This window comes from Cyprinus carpio, chromosome B16 (genome assembly GCF_018340385.1).
Source record: "Cyprinus carpio isolate SPL01 chromosome B16, ASM1834038v1, whole genome shotgun sequence".
Classification (NCBI taxonomy): domain Eukaryota; kingdom Metazoa; phylum Chordata; class Actinopteri; order Cypriniformes; family Cyprinidae; genus Cyprinus; species Cyprinus carpio.
This window is the reverse complement of record NC_056612.1, coordinates 17,424,260-17,448,516: the sequence shown is the minus strand read 5'-3', so window position 1 is coordinate 17,448,516 and position 24,257 is coordinate 17,424,260. Positions and strand designations below refer to the sequence as shown.

The window sequence follows — 24,257 nt, the reverse complement described above, 5'->3', positions numbered from 1 at the left end:
TTGGTAAAAAAGTGTCAGCTTAGAAACTAAATGTTATGTCCTGTTAATTTTAATACAACAAAGACCCCATGAAATCACTTGACGAGCACAGATTCCTTTACAGTGTTAATATATTGGAACTGGAAATTTGGGTGGGACATGTAAAATGGCTCATCTTACTTTTGTAAAAGCAGCCAATGATTTATTTATACACATCACAGCCATGAAAGTGAAAAGAAGTGAAAGAAAGCAAGATGGATAGATAGATGGATGGGTACAAAGATGAAAATAAATGAACAAATTATCCATAAATAACAGCTAGAGAACTAATATAGCTAGTAAAGTTAAAGCTAGAAAAAAGAATAGATAAATAAATGCGAATAACTTGCTAATCAAAGCTAACATACAGGAAGTAAATTCTTATTTTGAGCCCTATTTTAAAATAATAAAAAGATATTCATGGAAAAAGTTTCAAATATCTGTTTATTACAATTTATTACACCTTTATCTTATCAATGTCTGAAAATGTCTAAAGGGCAACATTTGTTGCACACTGTAGAGAGCCAAAACTAAAGATAGCTTAAAAGATGTTATTAGCTGCTTAAGACATTTGGCAAGGCCAACAAAGTCTTACTGATGGTCACGTCAGTTAACAGCAATAACAACAATAACAACAACACACAGTGTAAGAACAGAGTGGGTGGACCACCGTTTGTTAGTTATCGAGTTAGGGAGAGAGCGAGAGAGACGCTATTGTGCCTTTTCTAGCTGTTGCAAGCAAAAATACAACTATGAATGCATAATAACTCTATGTGAGGAAAACAAGGATAATCTTCCTTCAGGCATCAATACAAACATTAGCAGAGCAGCATCTGTGCATAGCTATAGCAGGAGGAAAGCATCCCGCCAACTCAATTCTCTCCTGTAAAAATGTTTCTGCCTAACTGTTTATAGATGCAAACCAGAATGAGTTATAGCTAAGTAAACTTCTAAAAGAGTAGCCTAGTGCGCATACATCTCCATGTCTCACAGAATAGTTATTGGAAGCATGTAACGGTTTTTTTTTTTTCATTTTTTTTTTCTGTGGCATCATAACTGACATGTTTAATGTTTACATACAACAGAATCAGTCTTCTAATAGACCTGCCAGAGTTTGCCTCATTTTCTTGCAAGCTATAACAGACTTACGTGCAAATATACCGGAAGATGTTATGAATAATAGAAGGGACCTTTATCTTCCTCTGACTCATTCGTCTGCTTTCTGCTGGTCTATAAACGGAGGTCTTTGGCCCCTGGGAAGCACTGAGGGCCGGCATATGCTACGCGATGGGTGACTCACAAACACACACTTTTAGTGTCACAACAGGTTTGTAGTCCTCTTTCATGACTCAGTAGCTTTTTGTACAGTACACTAATACTTCCAAAGGAAATTTTTTAAAGCACAAATTAGACATTAAATCTTAATTTTAATTCATCAGTATCAAAATAAAATACCAGGCTGAATGTATGCTAACACTTTATAGCACTATATTCAAGTTAACAATGGAATAGTAGAATTTTCACAGACACAAAAACTGAAAATAAATTTATAAATACAGATAAACTTTAAATATATATAATAATAAATAAATATACAGTACTGTGCAAAAGTTTTAGGCCATTAGTATTTTCACCAACAACAAAAAAAATGTTTTTAAGCCAGTTATTTCTATATTTTGCTTTAGTGTGTCAGTAGGAAATAACAGTTTACTTTTCCAAACATTCCTTTTGCCATTAATTGTAATAATCCAGTGAAATTTTTGGATACACAAGGATTCTGACAACAACTCTCAACATCATCCAGTCTGTCTGGGATTACATGAAGAAACAGGAAAAACTGAGACAGACTAAATCCAGAGGAACTGTGGCAACATCTCCAAGATGCTACAAGAAACCTTCCTGTAAAGCTTCCTGAAAAACTATGCAACAGTGCACCTAGGACAAAAGCTGTTTTAAATGCAAAGTGTGGTCGCACCAAATGTTGATTTGATTTAGTTAATTGATAAATAAAATCTATTTATGGCATCATTTTTGAAAGCACCCTCACTTTACAGCATTTTTACACAAGCGCCTAAAACTTTTCACAGTACTGTAGCTTTGTAGGTGGGTTTCTTGTAGCATCTTTAAGACATTGCCACAGTTCCTCTGGATTTAGTCTGTCTCCATTTTTTCCTGTTTCTTCATGTAATCCCAGACAGACTGGATGATGATAAGATTTGATCTCTGTGGAGCACTGGTTGTTGTCAGACTCCTTGTGCATACAAAAATCTCACTGGATTATTACAATCAATGGCAAAAGGAATGTTTGGATATGTAAACTGTTATTTCCTACTGACACACTAAAGCAACATATAGAAATAACTGGCTTGAAAACATTTTTTTTTTTGTTGTTGTTGGTGAAAATACTAATGGCCTAATACTTCTGCATAGTACTGTATATCTTTAAATACTTTAAGTATATATCTAGTTGACTTTGCAATTGGGTCAGTTATTTTCAGTTATGCAAACAAGATGATCATCAGTAAAAAATAAATAAATAAAAAACTATATAAGAGTTTTTGGCTGCCGGCTTATCTCCCTTTTAAAGAATCATGGCAGAACAGAGGCTAAATATAGCATAAATATGTGAAGAACAGGGACAGGCATAATACAGACCTAACTTTGCCAAAAGACAATCAAACAGAGAATTAAAAAAAAAAGAAAGCAGAAGAATAGAGGACAGAGAATTATTGAAAAAAGAAGAGAGTGCAAGAGAAAAAAAAAGCATATCATTGAAAATATTTAATAATATATATATATATATAAAACAAAATACATGAAAATAAAAACAAACAAATTAGGAACAAATGAAGAAAGTAAAAAAAATGTATATTCGAAATAAGTGCATAGTAAAAATACAAAGAATGAATGAAAATCAACATGGTAGTACTGAAAGTATAAGAGCGGGTGGGGAAGAGAGGAGAGGGAGGTGCTTTCACTTTCTCCTGGCTGTGAATTGTATAGACCTCTGTCAAAAATCCAATAACTCCTCACTGACTCAAAGAAAGAGAACAAGCATGAAGAGGAGAGAAAAGGGATAGAGAGAACTGAGGACGATGACCACTGTAAAAAAAGATTTATTGAGAAAGGAGAGGAGAGGGAAAAAATGAATGGTACTGAGAGTCAGAGAGTGGGGAGAAGAAAAGAGGTTGATAGAGTGAAGTAGTGGGGAGAAATGAGTGACAGATTTTCAGTGGTGAAAACTCTAAGTCTTTCAATCTTCCTTTCGGCTGTGTGAGGGATTGTGTAGGCCTCTGTCAAAACCCTAGTAACTCCTTCTCAAAGAACTGGAGAGTGGGAGAAAGAAGTGCTGGAGACATCCATAAAAAGCTGAAGGGCAAAAAAAGTGTGTTTAATTGAAAGCAGACTTGTGAGCAATCACTCAAAGCTCTGCTAAAATATAAGTATGTATATTCTAGGGCTGCCAAAGTTAACATGTTCATTTAAGATAAAAGAAATGGAGTAAAATTTGGTTATCACCATTTATATAATAATGACATTAAAACAGCTTCTGTTTTGGCCTCAGTTGAAATTATTTGAACCTTAGCAAGAGCAGCAGAACAAGTCTCCATGTCTGGAACACACGTAATCTCAGTCAGGCTTGTTTATCTGTAAAATATGGAGAAACTTGCCAGACAAAGGCCTTTTTAATGGCAAATTCATATATAAATTACTTTTAGATGGGACTTTTATCAAAAGCTATTAGGAGGGCAGAATTGTATTATTAGTGAAGCTCAACAAGTATGAAATATAACCTATGAGTATAACATCATTAAATGAACTGCTGTGGGCTAGTGGTAAAAACACAAGAAATAGTATTTGATTTTTTTATTCTGTAAAGTTATACCCCACCCAAATATGTAAATTCTGTCATCATTTATTCACATTTATGTTGTTCCAAACCCATATGACTTTTCTCTGGAACATAAATGGTATATGGTACAGAATTTTCATTTCTGGGTGAACCATCCCTTTAACATTTTCACACACAAACCCAAGTTTCTTTAAATGCTTTGTTGGCGTCTATCCTTTTCTCCCGCTCTCTGTGTGTGGCTGATTGCCTGTGAAAGGCTCGGGAATGGAACATTTTATGCACCATAAATTTGATATCACTGAATGGATCAGGCCCATTTGGTGATAGTGGGATCCTAGGAGTCACAGAGCTTCAAGGGCTATAGTTGTTCAGTTTCTGCTCTTTATCTCAGAACAAAGGGGAGAAGAAAACAGCCTTTTCCTGGGGGACTACATCTATGTAGATCTTCAGGTTTTCTGTTTTGAGAAGGAATCTCATCTGTAAGGAGACTACACTGTTAAAGCATAGTCTCTGGCATCTATTGTTCCTTGAAGAAAATTTCAACATCCGTAGAACCTTTCCATCACACATTTAATATGAAAATGGATATTAAAGTTATTTGAATGTTCATAACACTAAGAAATAAATGGTTTCATCACAATGAAAACCCCCTTTTATTTTTTTTAAGTATATTGGCCATCACTCACTGTTTTTAGGAGAAGTTAATAATTAGTTTGTGTTAGGCTCATGGCTTTCCAGGGCATTCAATAGTCTTGCTTCTTGATTACCCAATTACATCTAGTGTTTCTGTGCTGATGTGAAAGCAGCAATGCTGTCATAAATAATCTTTCTCGAGCTGCATGTGGAATAAGCAGGACATGCCGAGATCCTGAAGCTGGGAATAATGTAGTTGTAATCACGCAGATGGGTTTTTTGCCACCCATATTGCTTTTTCAAACCAAGAGGTTCTTTAGTAGTGTAGTACTTGGCGAGTTAAACATTTTAAATTGTAAAAAGCTTTACATTTCATTTGTGTACCATCAAGTGGATGGGAAATGATCAGCCTTCAGAAATAGTCATAAAAGTCTGTGGGGTCTTGGCTAAGAGGCTTTTACAAATACACTGCTGAACAATGTTGCCTTGTCTGTAGAACTTTCCAGATGGCTTTATAGAGGGCTATGAGAAGTTGAAATCAAGCCCTTTTGTATCTAGTTCAACATAAGTAAATGCCAAAGTGGGAGCAAATTAATTCAGTCAAAAGGTGACTGACATCATCTGATCTCCACACAGAAGTGCGAAATCCGCTGGAAAATTAAACATGGATGAGTATTACTTTACCTCATGATGGAATATAATTGACAATATGAGCAGGCACACAGAGAACAGCAAACAAAAGTAAATAATTGAGCGCGTCTGAATCTGTGAACGCAGGAAATGAGAAAATATTCTATCTGAATATATTTGCATTTTCAGCTCAGTGCTCTTGTCCCCTAAATGATTTATTTGATAGATTCTGCAGCTTTTATGAAGTAATTTTTCTGGCAAGTAAATGGTTTGATAGGAATTGACATGAAAGTAGTATTATTAACATCTTTGGACATTAGCATCCTTCTTAAAATACAGTATAGTGATCATATACAATTAATAATCAGTTAAGTCCTTTTCACATAACTCGCATCAGGGCTTGATCTTAACAGAAGCGCATGTGCCGTTTTTTACCTTCACATGAAAACGATGTGGATAAAGTCATCGAGGAGAGACAATAAGAGATTGCTAGGTAGCAAGAGAAACATTATTATGTGGGTTATTATATATAAATCATATATTGTTAGCAAACAAGTTAACAAAAACAAAAAAAGTCCAAGCAATTGTTTTGATTGGCTATTATTATTATTTTATTATTATTAAAAAAACTAAAAGGCATTTTATATCACATATATTTAAGTAAATAAATGTTAAATAATACAACAAATTGTTTTTTTCCCTTGAAATTCCACATTCTTTTGGGGTTGCTGTATAACTAATTTCTGTGACAATACCATCCATGTAATGATACCTCATGTAAACTGTCCAGTAATCATTGGCTGTGCTTGGAAAGGTTAGCAGTGAACAAGTTTGAGCATTGCAGTTTCAGGGGTAACATTGTAGATTTCAATGCACTGGATAAGCTTGATGCGAATCATGTGAAAGGACCTTTAGAATCCACAAAAGTCAACACATTTTACAGAACATAACATTTCAAAACATCATGCATAATACGATGCATCATGCATTCAAAGCCGAATAAAGCAGGTATCTGATAAGAGAGCGACTCTTCTCTTCAGCAAACTGAAGACGCGCTTTCAATCGAGAGATGACGTTAGATTCATGCAGCGGATTCACACATACTTTCTGACACACCACACAAGCAGACAGGGAAATGCGAAAACTCAATGAAAGCCAGCGGCCGCTCAAGCTAGAGATCTTACGACCCTAGAGAAGCAAACAAGCATGCGGGAAACAATCGAACTCGCTACAGCCTCACTCTGAAGCCTGAGCTGCTCAAGTATCTCTAATCCTTAGAAGAAAATTATGAACTATTTAAGACATAAAAAAGACTCGACAGACAGTTCTAGAAGAACTAAAAAAGCTGAAGGCCATAATCCTAAAGTCGGACTACAGAGCTCAGGCTTTACGAGACTCTAAACTAAACCCAGAGGGGGAAAATAAGAGAGGAATTAAGAACTTAAGAAGGTGAAGCATTAGTCTGAAAAAACAGGCAGGTTAACAGAACACTACATCTCTCCAGTCAGAAGGACCGGAGGAAGAGAGGGAAGGGGCAAGGAAAAGGAGAGGGGGGCAGAGGGTTTTAGGAAGCGCATTATATGGATCCGAGCACCGTATGAGCCCACAGTTCTTTAGAAATAACTAGTGTGTGTGCACTATTTAATAGCCTGTGTGTCGAGTCTGCATGTGTCAGGGCATGTGCTGGCTTGATATAAAGAGAATTTTTCAGAGAAAACGGGATCTATTTTTTTTGTGACCTTTGGTGATGGACATTATTACCTGACTCTGGCTACACGGGCGACAGGCTGACTGTGACATTTACAAGTGAAACACTTTAATGAGAAGGACGTTAACTTTGCTCTTTTCGGGAGCTGAGCTCCTAGAAAGTCGATTAAAGCAGTTACCACACCTGCGTTTGCCGAGCCTAGTTTTGGTGTGTGATTGGAATTAAAATCAGCAGATTTCTCACTCCGTTTTTTTCCATTATCCTTCCACTTTCTCAATGTGGAAGCTTCAATGTCTTCTACCCAATTTCAACATATTTCCATCTCTCGCCAACTCCCTAAACCTCAGGCTCTCTCTTTGTTTCTCCCCCTGCCGTGGTATTAATAGGCTCTCTGCAGGACTGAATGCATCTTCAGCCTGCAGTTCAGCCGGAGTTCATTGTCAGTTCATCTTCGACTGTGTTTTAATGAGTTTCAGAATTCGCCCACCCCCTCATGGCAGTCCGTCCTCCAACACTCACGCAAATTATCAGGGGGCCAGAGTTCCTGCCATCATAGCACTTATTGGACTGTGTGTATGACCTGCGAGAAGGTGTGTTTAAAATAACATTAACGAGCGGATGGACTCGGCAACTGCCACCTTAGAACAAATAGAGGTTTAGCTTCGGCAGACATCATTATCGCTCTCCTTTTTTTTATATATATATATATATATATATATATATATATATATATATATATATATAGAGGGAGAGAGATTTCAGCCATGCATGCTTAAGTCAACACTACCTAAAGCCGTAGGAATGGAATGGATCGCTTGACTCTGACCCTGTGCACTAAAATAAACTGTAATGACGCAGACTGTGAATAAAGCAAAAGACTGAATCATTAGCAAATGACATTTTAACTAACAGCTCATATAATTGAGATCTAGTTATGAGTTTTACTTTGGTCAGTGAAATTACTGACAAAAATGTTAAGTTTTTTTTTCCATAATAAAGACAGCACGAAAATATCACAAAGATTATTAATATACAACAAATATATTTTAAATAATAGATAAAGTTTACAAAAATATAAAGCAGAACAAAAAATCTCAGACACTAACAATGTTTTTGAATAGGAAAAATCTATATAACTCTTTTGTATGATCCAATAAAAGTCTATAATGCTGCTGAATAAACCACTTGAGCTGAAGCTGAACGATGAATGAACACCAGTAAACTGAAGTGCTTTTCTAACTGGATTAATGAACTCACCCAAACGCATCCTATTAATAAGATTAATCAACATTACATAATATTACAGCTTGCATCTGCACAAAATGACAAAAAGAGCACGTGAAGAATTTGTACTGTAAGTCACATTGTGAATTTACTCTTTCTGTAACAACACGCTTGAAACACTGACAATGAATAAAGCATAAAGGTATAATTATAACGGTGTACTCGTAAAATTATTTCAGTATTATATTTTTGATAAATTTAAAAAGGTTTAAGTTAATATACAGAATGTTTGAATATTAATTTTATTTTTTTCACCAATATTTATTTAAATTAATGAATACAGCATGACAAAATATTGAATAAACGGAATCAACTGAAGAATATTTTCATTAAAAGACAAAGTGTGACAAACTATCTATTCAGCACTACTTACATACTCTGGTCTGAAATGCCAAAAGCATATAAGAAACTGTTGCTTGAACTGAAAGCAGCCATTGTACAGTTTTAATTTAATCAGCTAGACTATATAATGCCACATAAAGGCAGGGTGTGAAAACCATCAGCCCTCTGAGGTTCACAATAGTCTGTGTGTATTAACACATTACCTCTCAACATCAGGGATATTAAAATTGAGGGACTAGTTGAGAACTGAAAAGAGGGAGATATAAGGTGCGTTGTGACTAAACCGCTGAACTTCTCCAGTCTGCGGGTCATTTGATTGCACGAGCGTGTGACTGCTCTTGACCGAACGGCTGAATAGATTGCACGCTGGAAATTTCTATCAGGCGGAGTCTGCCCGTGGGCCTGTAGTCGCTGCTTATTTATCGACTGCTGGTGCTTCTCATTACAGGCTGAGTGGATGATCATAGCAGCGGGCGCAGGATTTATGATCATTTTGCTGGATTCTAGCGAACTTCAGCCAGGGACACATGAGTGGAATCCAGACAAAGTACCTTTGGAGATGTAGGGCAGACTTAAATGTATTAAAACTACAAAGAGGACTGCAGACAATTCATTCTTTTTGTTTGTCTAGCAGAAACAACAGGATAGGTCGAATGCGACGAACACAGACTTGCAGATTGCCTGACTCAAAGGGTTTTTTAGGAAAGAGAATTTGTTTGCTTCTTCAAGTCGTGTGTATGAGTGTGCACTTTGCTTTGATTATTTGGGATTCTTTTATTCTTGTTTCTTTGTGAGTGTATTTTGTTTCGTGTGCAGCTGTGGGGTCATGCAGCGGAATCCAATACAGCGCTAGAAAAGTTTAAACTTGGGATAAAGGGAAGCTAGAAGACAGACAACAGGCCAAGGGCCTCTCCCCACCCCCTTACCCTCCATCTCCACACTGCCTGGCTTCAAGTCAGGAGAACCCTGCCCTCCCCGCCTCCCCTCCTCGGGGCGGGTACCTGTCTCAGAGACACCATTGACTTTAGGCAGAGCTGGCCCCTGATTGGTTGTGCTGGCGCTTGTGGGTGAGGTCTTTCCTGTGGTTGTATTGGAAGGGGGCAACAAAGTTACTTATGAGAAATATCCATGAAATGCATTTTAAATCAGGAAAACATCCATTTAAATAAGTTCAACATATTTCCAATTTGTACAATATCAGTTCACCCAAAAATGAAAATTCTGTCATCGCTCTCATGCCATTAACAAATTTATGATTTACTTTCTTCTGTTAAACACAAAATAAGATTTTTTTTTTGTGATTGTTTTGGACCTCACTGACTTCCAAAAAATTCTTTAAAATATTTTCTTTATGTTCTACAGAAGAATGAAAGTCATACAGGTTTGGAGTAACATGGGAGTAATAACAGATTTTTTAAAGAACTGTCCACATAATGATAGTCGATGGGGACCAAAACAACAAATGTTATTATTAAATAAAACTAATTATCAAAGATCATTTTTATTAATTGAAAAAAAGCTGAAACTAAATAAAATACACATATTATATGAAAAAAACTAATATACTAAAACAGGTTTAAACTGAATCAATATAAGTTTATTTAGAAAGTAAAATGACATTAATTCTTATTTCATTTTTGTTTTAGTAATGTAAGAAATATATATATTAAAAAAACTAAATAAAAATGACAAAAGCACATAAAATCACAAAAAACGAAAATGAAAACTGAAAATATAAAATAAAGTAACTTTAAATATCAATATATAATATAACATAATATTAATAGAACTGAAAACTGCATTAGACCCCACTGACTTTCATTGAGTGGATGATCAAAAAAAAAAAAAAAAAACCCAAACAAACAAAAACCCCCACACCTTTTGCATTCCTGTTGAAGAAGCAAGTTGTATGCCTTTATAACAACATGAGGGTGAGTAAATTAAGTAAATTGAGTTTTCATTTTTGTGTGAACTATCCCTTTAAATAGCTTAGTAAAAGATTTCAGAAGTTGTAAAGTTTATGTGAAGGGTGCTATAGAAATCACAGTACAAATCACGTAAAACATGAAAAAAAAAAAAAAAAACATCTTGCAGCAAAATCAATAAAACATTTTCCTTGTTTTGTTGTGCCACCGCATGAATTTCTAGCCCCAGAGTATTGCAGAATCGAATCTTGGACTTGGAGGCATCTGATCTGAGCTGAGCTAATCTCACAGAAGCTTCTTTTTGAACAGTTTCCCCTCCCTTTCTCCTTTTCCATCCATTCCCCCTGAAAGTGCTGATCCTATACATACTTGCAGACCACTTACTTTGAGGATATCCTCATAAGTCTGATTCAGAGATTTAGCTCTCCTCGTTCCCGGGCGACTTTAAGTACCAATGACCTTGCGGTGTTCTCCTTCTGAAAGACTCAGCGTCCTCTGGCTTGGGCTGCTGTGAAGAGCTCCATCACCAGACTAATGCTTAATGTAGCGGCACACAGTACTCTTGAGCAGCAGCCGGTTGTCTGCGGCCAAACGCAGAGCCCATCCTCCGCCTGCCCACCTCTAAATAAAGCCTGTCATCTTGCCATCTGTGCCACACAGTGACCGATCAACAGAGAGCTCGAGGCTGGCACATGGGATGCTTTTATTATTGCTCTGTTTCCATTCTATTTAAAGGGTGCTGGAAGAAAAGAGCTGTCGGAAAACAGGTCCACCTTTCACAATGGGATGGCTTTATCACACAGTGGGAAGAAGGCGAGAGTTCTGAGGATGTAACAAGTTCTCTTGAATGCAGGTAGAGCTGTAATTACCGTGCCGAGGTGCCGTGGGAGGCTTTGTCTCAGCGTGAGGTGAGGAGCTGCACTGCCGTGTCATTTCCAGGAGCTGTGGCAGCTGAATGAAGCGGTGGGGAAGCTCATTGAATGCGTGCACCCACTGTGTGCTCTTTCACAGAGAGGAGCACCGGGACATGCCAGCCGGTGTCCCACACCTCCATGACACTACAGCCCATCCTCTCTCCTTCCTTTCTGCCTTCATTGTTTCCTCTCTGATCCATCTCACATCCTTCATTCCTCCCTTCTTTAAACTCTTTCCTTAGGGTTAGGGTTTTTCAGTCCTTCCATAATCTATTCTTTCTTCCTTCCTTCCTTCCTTCATCAATCTATTCTTCCTTCCTCTATTTGTCCTTGCCTCCTTAATTAATCTATTCTTTCTTCATGAATAAATTCTTTCTTTATGAATCTATTTTCTTCGTCAATCTATTCTTTATAATTAATCTATTCTTTCTGTTCTTTCTTCATTAACCTATTCTTTCATCTATCATGAATTTATTTTTTCTGCCTTCACAAATCTATTTTTCTTCTTTATTTTTTAATCCTTAATGAATCTATTCTTTCTTCACAAATCAGTGCTTTCTCTGTGAATCTATTCTTAGTGAATCTATTCTTCCTTCACGAATCAGTGCTTTCTTTGTGAATCTATTCTTAGTGAATCTATTCTTTCTTCATGAATCAGTGCTTTCTTTGTGAATCTATTCTTAGTGAATCTATTCTTCCTTCACGAATCAGTGCTTTCTTTGTGAATCTATTCTTAGTGAATCTATTCTTTCTTCATGAATCAATGCTTTCTTTGTGAATCTGTTCTTAGTGAATCTATTCTTTCTCCATCAATATTTTTCTTCCATCATTAATATATTCTTTCATCTGTCATGAATTTATTCTTTCTTTTTTTAATCCGTTCTTTTTTCTTTCTTCCTTCATCTATCCTACTCTTCCTCACTTTCTTCCTCTCTTCATCTATTCTTCTATCCTTTCTTATAATTATACTTCCCCCCGACCTTCCTTTCTCCCTTCTTTCCATCCATCAACTATCTACCTTTTCTCCCTTTGCTCTAATACTGTAAAAACAGACAGAAAGACAATGCGGGGAGTTATTCACTTCTCTCTAACTGGCTGATGGACAGATAGCAGGGCATCTTAGAAATATTTTGTTACTATAATCAGCTCAGAAAACAGTGCCACTGATTCATTAGCTGAAGATTAGAACAGAACAAAGCAGGTGACTTGGAAATGTTATTATTTACTAAAACTCATCTGCGCTAATAACCTCGTGTGACTAATCCAGATGGTAATACAAGGATTTTGAGAAATATACTGGATATTTTATTTCATCCACAAAGGACGGGGAGCTCTGATGAGTGTGTGTGTGAAAGCGAGTCAGAGTGCATTGTGTGGGGTACAATGCTATGACCCGGATCACACTGCATTCACTGGCACGTTTTAGAAGCAAAATCAGACAACGCCACCCAGGGATGTTAACACACACTTTCACACACACAGGCCAGCTGTCAGCTAGTATTCGCTCATGACTGTCTGAAATATAATACAGTTTGCAAAAAAAGAAAAACAAACCTTGCACATTTCTATTTCACTATTCAACACGTGCACACACTTTCCCTCCCTCTTTCACACGCTTCCTCTCTCTTTCCAAAACACACACATATGCTCTCTCTCTCTCTATCTTTCATGCACATGCACCGTCTATCACAACATACAAACCCTCTATTCCTCTCTCTCTCGCGCGCGCGCGCACAGACACACACACACACACACACACACACACACACACACACACACACACACACACACACACACACACACACACACACACACACAGTCACACATCCACTCAGTGAGAAAATTAATTTGTCAGATTGTGATTTTCGGTTGTTCCTCCAAAGCTCTAGCTCTCTGATACGGCCCACAGCCCTGCAGGACATTTCTGTCTGCCGTCCAGATCTGCAGCCTGCAGACTCACTGCGGGTCATTTGTGTAACGGACTCTATTGATCTGGGAAACTATCGCCTCTCTGTGAGCTGTTGTAAGAGCTGCTCAGAGGTCAGAATGGGACAGATTGAAGATTTATGCATGTGTGCGTGAAAAGCATACAAAAAAAAAAGAAATATGTAATATCCACACCAAGAGCTCAGTGACACAATGCGAAAAAAATTATAGCAATCTGTGCCTATTGTTGAATATAAGGCACCAGCTTTGCAGAATATAATGGCTGGCCATAAAATTTCTGCTTTAAAATGGTCAATGGATATGGGCATGCCTGTGATTATGGCTGGACAAAGTGTAACCATTTACTAAAGCAATTTGAATTACTGAATTTAAAGCTTATGTGATTGAATTAGAGCACTGACCGTACGCCGAGTCCACCGCAGGGTTCTGCTTGCGAGTCGTGGCCAAGACATCTGCAGAAAGAATTAGATGAAGAAAATCTACAGTCAGGCTAATGAACTTTATTACTCAGCAGAAGAATGCTTTATTGTGTTTTTACTATAAATTAATCAGTTTATTTATTGAACAGTGTTGTCTTATAGTAACATATTAGATCTGTCCTGATGCATAAAGCAATAAGCTATTCGATGCCATGCATTACAGCATTCTTACTATGGCTAAGCATATTTGTATTATAATCATAATGATCACTTTAATTTCTTTCCTTTTGCAATTACAGAACAAGAATGCACACAATACATGAATCTATTGTATATGGGGCTGGCGATGAAAATTAGCAATAGGCTAACTCTGGCACAATGCGTAAAAACTTTAAAATATATGAAAATAATTAAAATAAAATAAATGAAATCTCACAAAGAAATCTTTTCACATCAATGTGAAAAGAGAAAAAACAAATTTCTTTTTGCATGTGGATTTTTTGTGTGTGTGACATCAATTTCATTAAAGGTTGATGTAATGCATAAAATAATAATAATAATAATGAATAATAAATAATTTTGAAAGAAGTTTTTGTGCTCACCGTTTATATGATAAAAATTAAGTAAAAACAGTAATATTGTAAATCAATATTAGAATCTTAAATAATTATAATTTGAATATATTTAAAAATGTAAATTATTCCTGTGATGGCAAAGCTAAATTTTCATCAGCCATTACTCCAGTCTTCAGTGTCACATCATCCTTCAAAATCATTCCAATATGGGGTTCTAATAATACAAGATTCTTTGATGAACAGGAACATCACTTTTGAGACAATTTAATGCATCTTTGCTGAATAAAAGTATTCATTTATTTTGAACTGTAGAGTACATTAATATATATTATAATTAATTAAAATCAGCATCAATTAAATAACACTATAATTTAGCATTTACATTGTATGTCAATTTGGGAAGAGGTTCTTAACTGCATTTAAAAAAAAGCCACAATGCACAAAAATCACATCTTAGAAAAATATGATTTCTTTTTGTCTCTTTTTTTGTTGGAGAGAAACACGACCCGTGCATGTTCCTGACATGTTCCATGAGATTCCCTCAGAAAGGTTCTAGAGTTCTGGAAGTCTTCAGAACACAAGTGAAGTTGTAGTAGGAATGTAATAATGGTGTGAATGAGTTATGATCTCTGGGAGCAAGTCAGCTCGGACTGTCTGGAACTCACCATGACAGCTGTCTGGGTACTGAGGATATCCACTCTCCACATACTGCTCAAATCCAGACCTGTGACAGAGACAGAGAGGAAGAACGACACAACAGAGAGAGGAGGAGAGCGTGAGCAGGAGAAGGAGTGAGAAAGAGGACAAGAGGGTGACAATCATTCTTTTGTGAGCCTCTCCCTGAATGATCCCTCTAATTAGATGTGCTGTCAGCAGTCTGTTGTTGCCTCTCCAAGCAACTGTAAAGGGAAATAACATGTTACAATTTGATTGAGGCTCGAGTGTTTGACATACAAGGACACTTCCTCTATACCATGACTGACAGCCGTGATTTAGCAGCCATAAGATGAGAAACAAATGCAAATGTATAGGTACAGAATTTATACATACGCAACAATTCAAAATAAAGTAGGTGCCAAATGAGAGTAAATTTGGCAATTTTATAGGAACTGCAACATATTAAAATCTATTTTTTTAACCTACCAACAGTGTTGGGGAAAGTTACTTTTAAAAGTAATGCCTTACAATATTGCGTTTCTCCCTAAAAAAGTAACTAAATACGTTACTTAGTTACTTTTTATGGAAAGTAATGTGTTACATTACTTTTGCGCGTTACTTTCACGTTACTTTTTAAATATGAGCAGGGCTTGATTGTTTTTAATATAAGAAGTTCTATTTATGGCAAATGTAAAAAGCCCTTTCACACTCCAAAAAGTGTAATGAATAAACCTCAGGCTGAAGGAAAAGTAAATTCACGTCTGTACAGTAGAACACAGGAGAAGAAGGTTCAACACTCTTCAGCAATAAAAAAAAAACAATGAAGCACAATAGTTAGTTTATCTAAAGTCATTTTTGATTATTAGTATGGTTGAACTGGATCATTAAAGGTCAGCAGCAAAGACACTGTTAATAAAATGGGAATAGATACATTTGTGTTATTTAATATATTTAGTTATTGCAGGTTTGCGTCATATTCTGAGTTTGCATTTCACTGTTTTGATTAATTTTGATGAATACTAAATCTGTTTTGTTTTTTGTTTTTTTGTGAGTGGGATGAATTAATGCACATTCACATTTAGTCTAGAACTACAGTAACATCATCTTCACACAGCGCACACAACGCCTCCATACTTCCGATTTCTCCCAATATGGGAACAGGAGGCTTGTCAGTCAAAAAATGGGAATACAAAGTAACTGGCGTTACTTTTTTGAAAAAGGTAACTCAGATATTTTCTTGTAAATTAAAAAGTAATGCGTTACTTTACTAGTTACTTGAAAAAAGTAATCTGATTACGTAACTCGCATTACTTGTAATGCATTACCCCCAACACTGCCTACCAATACTGCATTTGGTGATTCATATGAAGAACATTCCTTGCATTAAGCCATAAAAATGAAAAGAAAAAAAAATTGAAAAAAAAAATTGACTGTGTCTATGTTTTTGTGACAGACGCATTTGGAGGGATGGAGACTGACTCATCTCGTACATGAAACTGTGGGTGTCACAATGACGTGGGCTGTTTTCCACAAATATGTACCGAAAAATATTGCAATAAATATATATTGCAATAAAAAAATGAAGCTTCAATGCTGCTAAAAATATGGATATATATAATCTAAAAAATATTAATACAGAAGTTTTGGGGCTTGATATTTTCATGATGCTTTTAAATAAACAAACATATATGTTATGTTTTAAAATAAAATAAATTTTATTACATTCATTCTACTTAATTCAATGCGTTTTTAGAATTTATATAACTTTACTATTTATTTATATAACTTCATAATTAATTGTGACATTTACTAGCAATTCCTGAATGGAAATTGTTTCCACACTTCTCTTTTTTCCCCAGTGTGGATTGGAAGAAAAATTCAGAAGAAAAAACTGCTTTCAGCCAATATAATAATAATAATAAAAAAAGTACATATATATATATATATATATATATATATATATATATATATATATATATATATATATATATATATAAAAAAAAAAAATATATAATATATACATACATATATACATATATATATATATATATATACATATATATACATACATATATATATATATACATACATATACATACATATATATATATATATACATACATACATATATATATACATTATTATATTCATATGTGTGTGTGTGTATTGATATATACATATATACATATATATACATATATACATATATACATATATATATACATATATACATATACACATATATATATACATATATACATATATGTATATATATATACATATATACATATATGTATATATATACATATATACATATATGTATATATATACATATATACATATATACATATACATATACACATATATATATATACATATACATATACACATATATATATATACATATACATATACACATATATATATATACATATACATATACACATATATATATATATACACACACACACACACACACACACACACACACTAAATATAAAAATTTTTTTTTTTTTTATATAACACACACTTTAAATATGATAAATATATTTTTAATTATTTATTAAACAGATTAAAGAAAAATATAGAAGATGTTCCACATTATGTCATTTCATATATCATCATGCAAATATCAAGCACCAAATGTTAAACACGCAATTAAATATGCACATATGTAATTAATGCATTCACATTCACATCAAATAAGTGGAACAAGCTACATGGAGTTGTATTCATTCAAGTTCAAGTGTCAATAAATAGAAGCACCTTCGGTTTTGAATGTCTTTCAGATTTAAGAACCTTTGTGTGAAGGAAATGAGTGTTTGGGCAAAGCAGCACATTAAGTACAATTTTAAGAGAATATGTTTACTGAGAGGGACGTTGCTGACTCATGCAGCCTCACAGCACAACCACAGCTACACGTTGCTCTGAGCACCTGCAATGTTCGTCTGCTCCTGGCATCACAGAAGCGAGCATGTCATTGCCGAGCACCTGAGTGACATCTCACACACAGATGCATAACGCATTCTGTCGACTTTTGCTTCCTTTCTGTGTTACCATGGAGACGTGATTAGATCAGAGGGCTGTGGTCTAATGGAGCATGCTATTCTGTACCTGAGTCTAAAATCAGGATTCACACAAATCACTAGATGTTACTTTTGTCCAAATACACTTTGTGTGTAATATTTCAGTGCAAAAATGTGCCTCTTATCCATTACACACATTGCAATTCAGTTTAGGTGCTAAATGCACATAATTATTGTCATTATTTTCAGGGCAAAGGCCAAATTCAAATTCTTTTTATGTAAATTAGTTTAACAATAAATTGCGCCTTATTCACAAAACTCGGTTCATAAAAAGGGCTATTTTCCTGGTGCGGTTCATTTGGCAAACCTTGATGAGCCCAAGGTAGTTTTATACAGCAAAAAATTATTTTATGCAGGAGTGTAAAAAAAAACAAAAAACAAAACAAAACTAAAATACCAAGACTATTGGAGTATGTTTTAAAAGAAAATACTATTTTAGTCATTCTACTTAATTCAATGTGTCACTTGCTGTTTCTTTGTAATTAATTGTGACATTTACTAGCAATTTCTGAATGCAAATTGTTTCTTCACCTTTGTTTATTTAAAAAAAATATATAATTATAATATAAGTTGCTTTTGGCCATTAATGCAGTGGAAAATAAATAAATAAATAAATAAATAAATAATACATTCGAATGATTCATAATTATTAGATTTTTTATTAGAATTTTTTTTTTTTTACTTTTTACATCATAATTGTAAGATTAATATTTTCTTTTCACCATTATACTTTAAAATGAATGCCAATGATTACATTTTTAAACAACATGTCTTCACAATTTAAATATATGTATAAATGAGTCAAACATTTGACCACTGCATTTAATCATCACATCTACAACATGCAAATAATTCACTCTTAAATATTTTTTCTGACTTGATTTAATTTGAGTGGAATTAAGATTTTTGTGGAGCACAACATAGAATAAAGCCTAAAAAAAGATTCAAGAGGAAAAAACAAAACAAGCTAGCGTACAAACATAACTTATCATCTAATGCTGGCACCCCATTTCAGCTCTGTCGAGGCACCTGCCGTTCTCCTGCCTCGCCCTGCCCTGCATATTCAATCTATCTGAGAATCAGCCCTCTCTACCTGACATGATTTAAAGTCCTTATTTCCATTAACCTGAGAGGGGAGAGAGTGACAGAATGAGAGGAAAAGAGAGAGAGCAGGATGACTTCATCTCATATTGAAGGATAAATGGAAGGACAAGATAAAAAAAATCTCCTGCATAAAGTGGTAAACTGGGATCTTGCAGGTGCATAATATCTGAGCATCAATACGTCTCTGAGATGCATGCTTTCATTATACCTGAATTGGCCAACACACTTGCACACACACATTAGCGCAAACACTCTCTCTCATCATATGGAGATTAAATTGCCCCTGGGAGAGAGCGAATAGGGAAAAGGAGAACACAAAGAGAAAATATCCCACAAGATAATGAAGTCATATTTTTCTTCATATTCTCCTATCTGCAGTACACTGCAAAAAAATAAGTCGCAGAGCTGTTCTAAAAATGAGAAAGTCAAAGTATTACCATCGTACATCTATTGCCCTCTTTTCTTACATTTCACCGTCTCAGTCTTGTAGAATTTCATTAGATGCTGATTAGCATTTAAACACACAGTTTGTTCTGGAACTAAAGTTTCTCTTATCTTATTTCTTGTTCTCATGTCGCCCGACTTAAAGTCAGCATAAAGTTTCTTGTGGTGTATTCATGCCAAAAGCCTATCAGAAAGGGCCAAGTGACCAATCATAGTTTGTTTAATGTGACAACCAATTAGTCTGGTCACAATTTAATGCATGCTTGCTGAATAAAAGCATTAAATAAACACACTGACAAACTAACTTTTGAACGAAAGTGTATTTCATTTGTTTATTGTATAATTCAAATCTGCTATCCATCTTTCTGTTGTAATTGATCTGGTTTATTGTATTTTTAAGGTATTATTGACAAACTTTAAAGGGGTCATATGATGCGATTTCAAGTTTTCCTTTCTCTTTGGAATGTTACAAGCTCTTGGTGCATAAAGAAGATCTGTAAAGTTGCAAAGACTAAAGTCTCAAATCCAAAGAGATATTCTTTATAAAAGTTAAGACTCTGCCACGCCCCACATCTCTACGTCACTATGTGGAAATATTTGCATAATGCCGCCCAAATGTTCAGGCAAAGAAAGAAGGCGTGGTTTCAGTAACCGCAGTTAGTGTTGAAGCAGCCATGTCAGGGAGATGCTGCGTGTATCTAGGTGAAAGCAAAAGCACTTTATTTGGCCTTCCGAAAGTAGATTCATTTAGGAATCTTTAAGATTACTTACAATAGAACAGCAACGCATGGTGGACGACCGTTTCGTGAACCTAGGAGAGGAGGCAATTCTGACTTTGCTACGACAATCTGGCACTTCTGAATCAGCTACTGTAAGTATGTTTTGTTATTAGTTTAATTATTTGCTGTTGACTGTTCAAATGCAGAGTTTTGCGCGTCGTGTGTGTGAGCCTGTGTGTGTTTGTGTGTGTGTGTGTGAGAGAGCGAGAGAGAGAGAGAGAGAGACACGGTCACACAGTGGAGTCAGCTGTCTTAACCGTCCGTGGCTTGTGTACTGCAAACACATTGGAGCTTCATCACTAGGTCTGTCACACGACTCTGTTCCCCTTTCAGGCTTGAACCGATGGTAAAACTAAGGACATTATTAACTGTCTTTACATTTATTTTGAAAGTTGATGTTTGCGATTATGGAAAGGGACATTACATTTCCGACGAGTGACGGTGTTTGGCCAATCACAATGCACTGGGTCAGTTGACCAGTCAGAGCAGACTGCGCTTGTCAGAAGGAGGGACCTACAATAATGTACACTATTTTAAAAAAAATGTTTTTTGAACATTAAAACATGTCAACATATTCTAATACACCAAATACACAAAATAATGATCTTTAAAAAAGCATCATATGACCCCTTTAAAACACTCTATCATTCTGTCTATATCAGTTTTACATTTTCAGTGTTGTTACATATGGTTTCTATGACAGAAAGCTAAATTCTTGATTTTAGCCAAGATTCTAAAGCTCTTTATAATTTTAATGCACTGTATGATTACAGAAGACTTTATGGCATCTGACAGCACAAGATGTATGACTCTGACATAAGTTTGGCTAGGGAAGCATATAATTGAATGCTGAAGTAAACCAAAGCTCTTCTGGGACATTGATAAGTACTCTCCACAAGTTCTGTCCATTTTGTTGGCAGCGGTCTGGAAATCTGGTAATCATTTTCATGAGTTCAAGATGAAATGATTCCCCATCTCTGTTTATAGAGATCAATACTCACATTAAGGCACATTAAGAGTCAATAATTGAGTTTACGGCCAGAAAATATCATTTAAGGCTGTGACCAGGTTACAGATAAAGTGTATAAAAATGCATTCAGCTAAATAAAAGAACTTGATTCCTACATCTGTCGCAGGATTTTGTTTGGCGTGTAGACAAACGCAAAGATCAGCAATAGCATGTTAAGAATACGATACTGATCTCCCAGTAAAATTTCCACTTTGAGTACAAGGGGTTTAGGGTTTTAACTCTTTTTAATAAACCAAAATTGCAGCTGTACGTCGGTGGATGTGTCTCACGAGCAGGAAAACATCAGAGCGTGCTGGGGAGAATATTGCCGCTGTTGCTTTCCACCACAGCGACCACTCAGCAAAACATTAATAATAACCAATTCAAGCTCTGGATCTGCACTTATTATAACACACACAAGTCAAACGCACTTCTGCTTCACAATTGCAGAGACATTACAAGATAGATCCCTGGCACAAGCTGATATTGTGGAAAATGGTGGTGGGGAAGTAAGTATGCCCTTTCAGCCAGAGATCTATGCAACTGCTAAGATTTTTAAATGAGTATTTCTAGAACTCAAATGGTAGTGCATGGCACTAGCAACGTTAGTCTGATTCAGCTAAAAAAATTATACCTTGTATTCAATGCAAGTCACTTTTGATAAAGTGCATAAAAATGTAAAATGTTAACACAGGCTGTGTTATATATTCATAGAGTCACATTAATTTATGAAAGCACAGTGGTAAGTATAAATGCTTATGATATTAAAGAGCAGTCCATTTTCTGTCCCGTTTCCTGTCTATTCTCTACTGTCCTTCACTATTAAATATAAAATTCTCATCAATAAAATAAAAAATAAGAAAATGGAACAGCATAGGTTGCATGGGCTTGTCAGATACCTTATACAGCAATGATATCACATTACTTTTACAAATATTTGTAAATGTTAATGTGCCAGTATAACCATTTTCAAGTCTCATAAACAAATGTGTTTGTCTTTTACATGAAGTTTATCGGAGATAAATATCTGCACATATATCTGGTCTGAAGCATCTGATTAAATCAACAACAGACCGGGTGAATAAGTGTAACAGTGATGTCATGGCAAACAAAGATTATGCACTTTTTACAAGTATTCACTATAAATTCTTTTTAAAGATCTTTTTTTAAAATCTTTAATGGGACAGGACACTATAAATAATTGACAGAAGGCAAAGTGGGATAGAGAGTAGGAAGGAATCGGGAAAGGACCACAAATGTGGACACAACTCAGGTCACTTGAAGCGCAACTGTGCTATATCTCCAAGCACTGCCCACAAGGCTATTGGTTCCAACTTAAACTACCAATTTACTATAATTTTAACCAGATGGTTAAACTACTACAAAAAGGTAGTAGTAACACTACAATAAGGTTCATTTGGTTAACATCAGTTAAATGCATTAGATATTATACACACTTTTACAAACCAGATTAATTACAAACCAAAGATGCATACAAAAAGCTAAATTAAATTACACCATAAAGAAATAAAATACACCACCATTCAGAACTCCGAGATCAATTAATCTATTCTGAAAGAAATTAATACTTCGATTCAGGATGCATTCAATTGATCAAAAGTGACTATAAAGACATGTACAATGTTATAGACTTCGATTTCAAATAGAAGTTGTTCATTTGAACTTTTTATTCATCAAAGAATCCTGAAAAAATATATCACTGTTTTCACAAAACTTTTAAGCAGCACAACTATGTTCAACACTAATAATCATTAGAAATATATCTTGAGCACCACATTGGTATATTAGAATGATTTCTGAAGGATCATGAAACACTAAAAACTGGATTAATGGCTGCTGAAAATTCAGCTTATCCAGAATAAATTGCATTTTAATTTGTAATAATATTTCAAAATATTTCTTATTTTTCTGTATTTCTGAATAAATAAATGCATTAAAAAAAAAATTATATATATATATATATATATATACTTTTTTTTACAACTTTTAGAATGGTAGTGTACACTGACAGATTTTTTTTTAGTATTAATAGTATTAAATTAATAATTGCTGCAAAAGTATTGTTTACTGTTAGAGTTTGATACCTAATACAATGTAAACCAATTGAAATGTTATTGTAAAGTATTACCCAGGATGCTATATTAAATTTACTGCAAAAATATTTTGAATGTTATCTACGAAGTCATCCTGGTCATTGTACAGACTGTCTAGTAAAATTCTGTAACTGCACTTGGTTATAAATTTTAATGACATTTTACAACCATCTGATTTTTACCAGATGTTTTAAGGATGTTTATGGTAACATAAGCTCTAAGAGATCTTTAACAATAAAGTATGCTGTAGAAACACACTGTCGACTGTATAGTGTGCAGAATTCAGTAGTCATGTAGGCTCTTTTATTCTAACGAACCGTAAAAGTGTTTACTGTGGCAGGAATAATAGAAGGGTCGTGTGATGTAGCTTTAACTCACTTGAATCCCGGCGCCACTGTGGCACAGTTCCCCGCACTCAGCCAGATGCAGTAAGGGTCTCGCGAGGACAGACAGCTCCTAAAACACACACACACACACGCACAGAGTTAACTCATAGCACATGTGCTGGAAAGGCTGTGTGTGTTTTCCTCGCTCACTGTCTTCATACTCCCCCCAATTTCCCTTTCCCCTCTCTCTCCAAGTGTATGTGACAAGCTGGAAGGGACAGCCAGACACAGCATCTCCATAACAAAGCATTATTGCCTCTCGCTGGTCAGACACTCAGTCAGACTGAGAGCAAAAAAATAAAATAAGGGAGAGAGAGAGAAAGAGTGTGACTGACTGCTGTATAGTCAGGTGTGTGTGTGTGTGTGTATTTGTGTTGCATGATTGACAGGTGTGTTGTGTTTGCCAGAGGCCAACTGAGATTCAGATACA

General features: G+C 35.2%; 1 protein-coding gene across 7 annotated transcripts in view; it reads right to left on the bottom strand.

Annotated features, from left to right (window-relative positions):
- sema6e (sema domain, transmembrane domain (TM), and cytoplasmic domain, (semaphorin) 6E) overlaps window positions 1–24,257 on the bottom strand; it is a 141,968-nt gene that overhangs the window by 4,728 nt on the left and 112,983 nt on the right. For 5 of the 7 annotated variants that reach the window (XM_042741175.1, XM_042741173.1, XM_042741174.1 and 2 more), the window contains 4 exons: window positions 23,820–23,897; window positions 14,914–14,972; window positions 13,656–13,706; window positions 9,395–9,547 (listed from right to left, as the gene is read on the bottom strand). In XM_042741175.1, coding sequence (XP_042597109.1) covers window positions 9,395–9,547; window positions 13,656–13,706; window positions 14,914–14,972; window positions 23,820–23,897 — 341 coding nt within the window. The remainder of the gene's footprint in view (window positions 1–9,394; window positions 9,548–13,655; window positions 13,707–14,913; window positions 14,973–23,819; window positions 23,898–24,257) is intronic. The other 2 variants (XM_042741177.1, XM_042741178.1) reach the window with 2 other exon arrangements.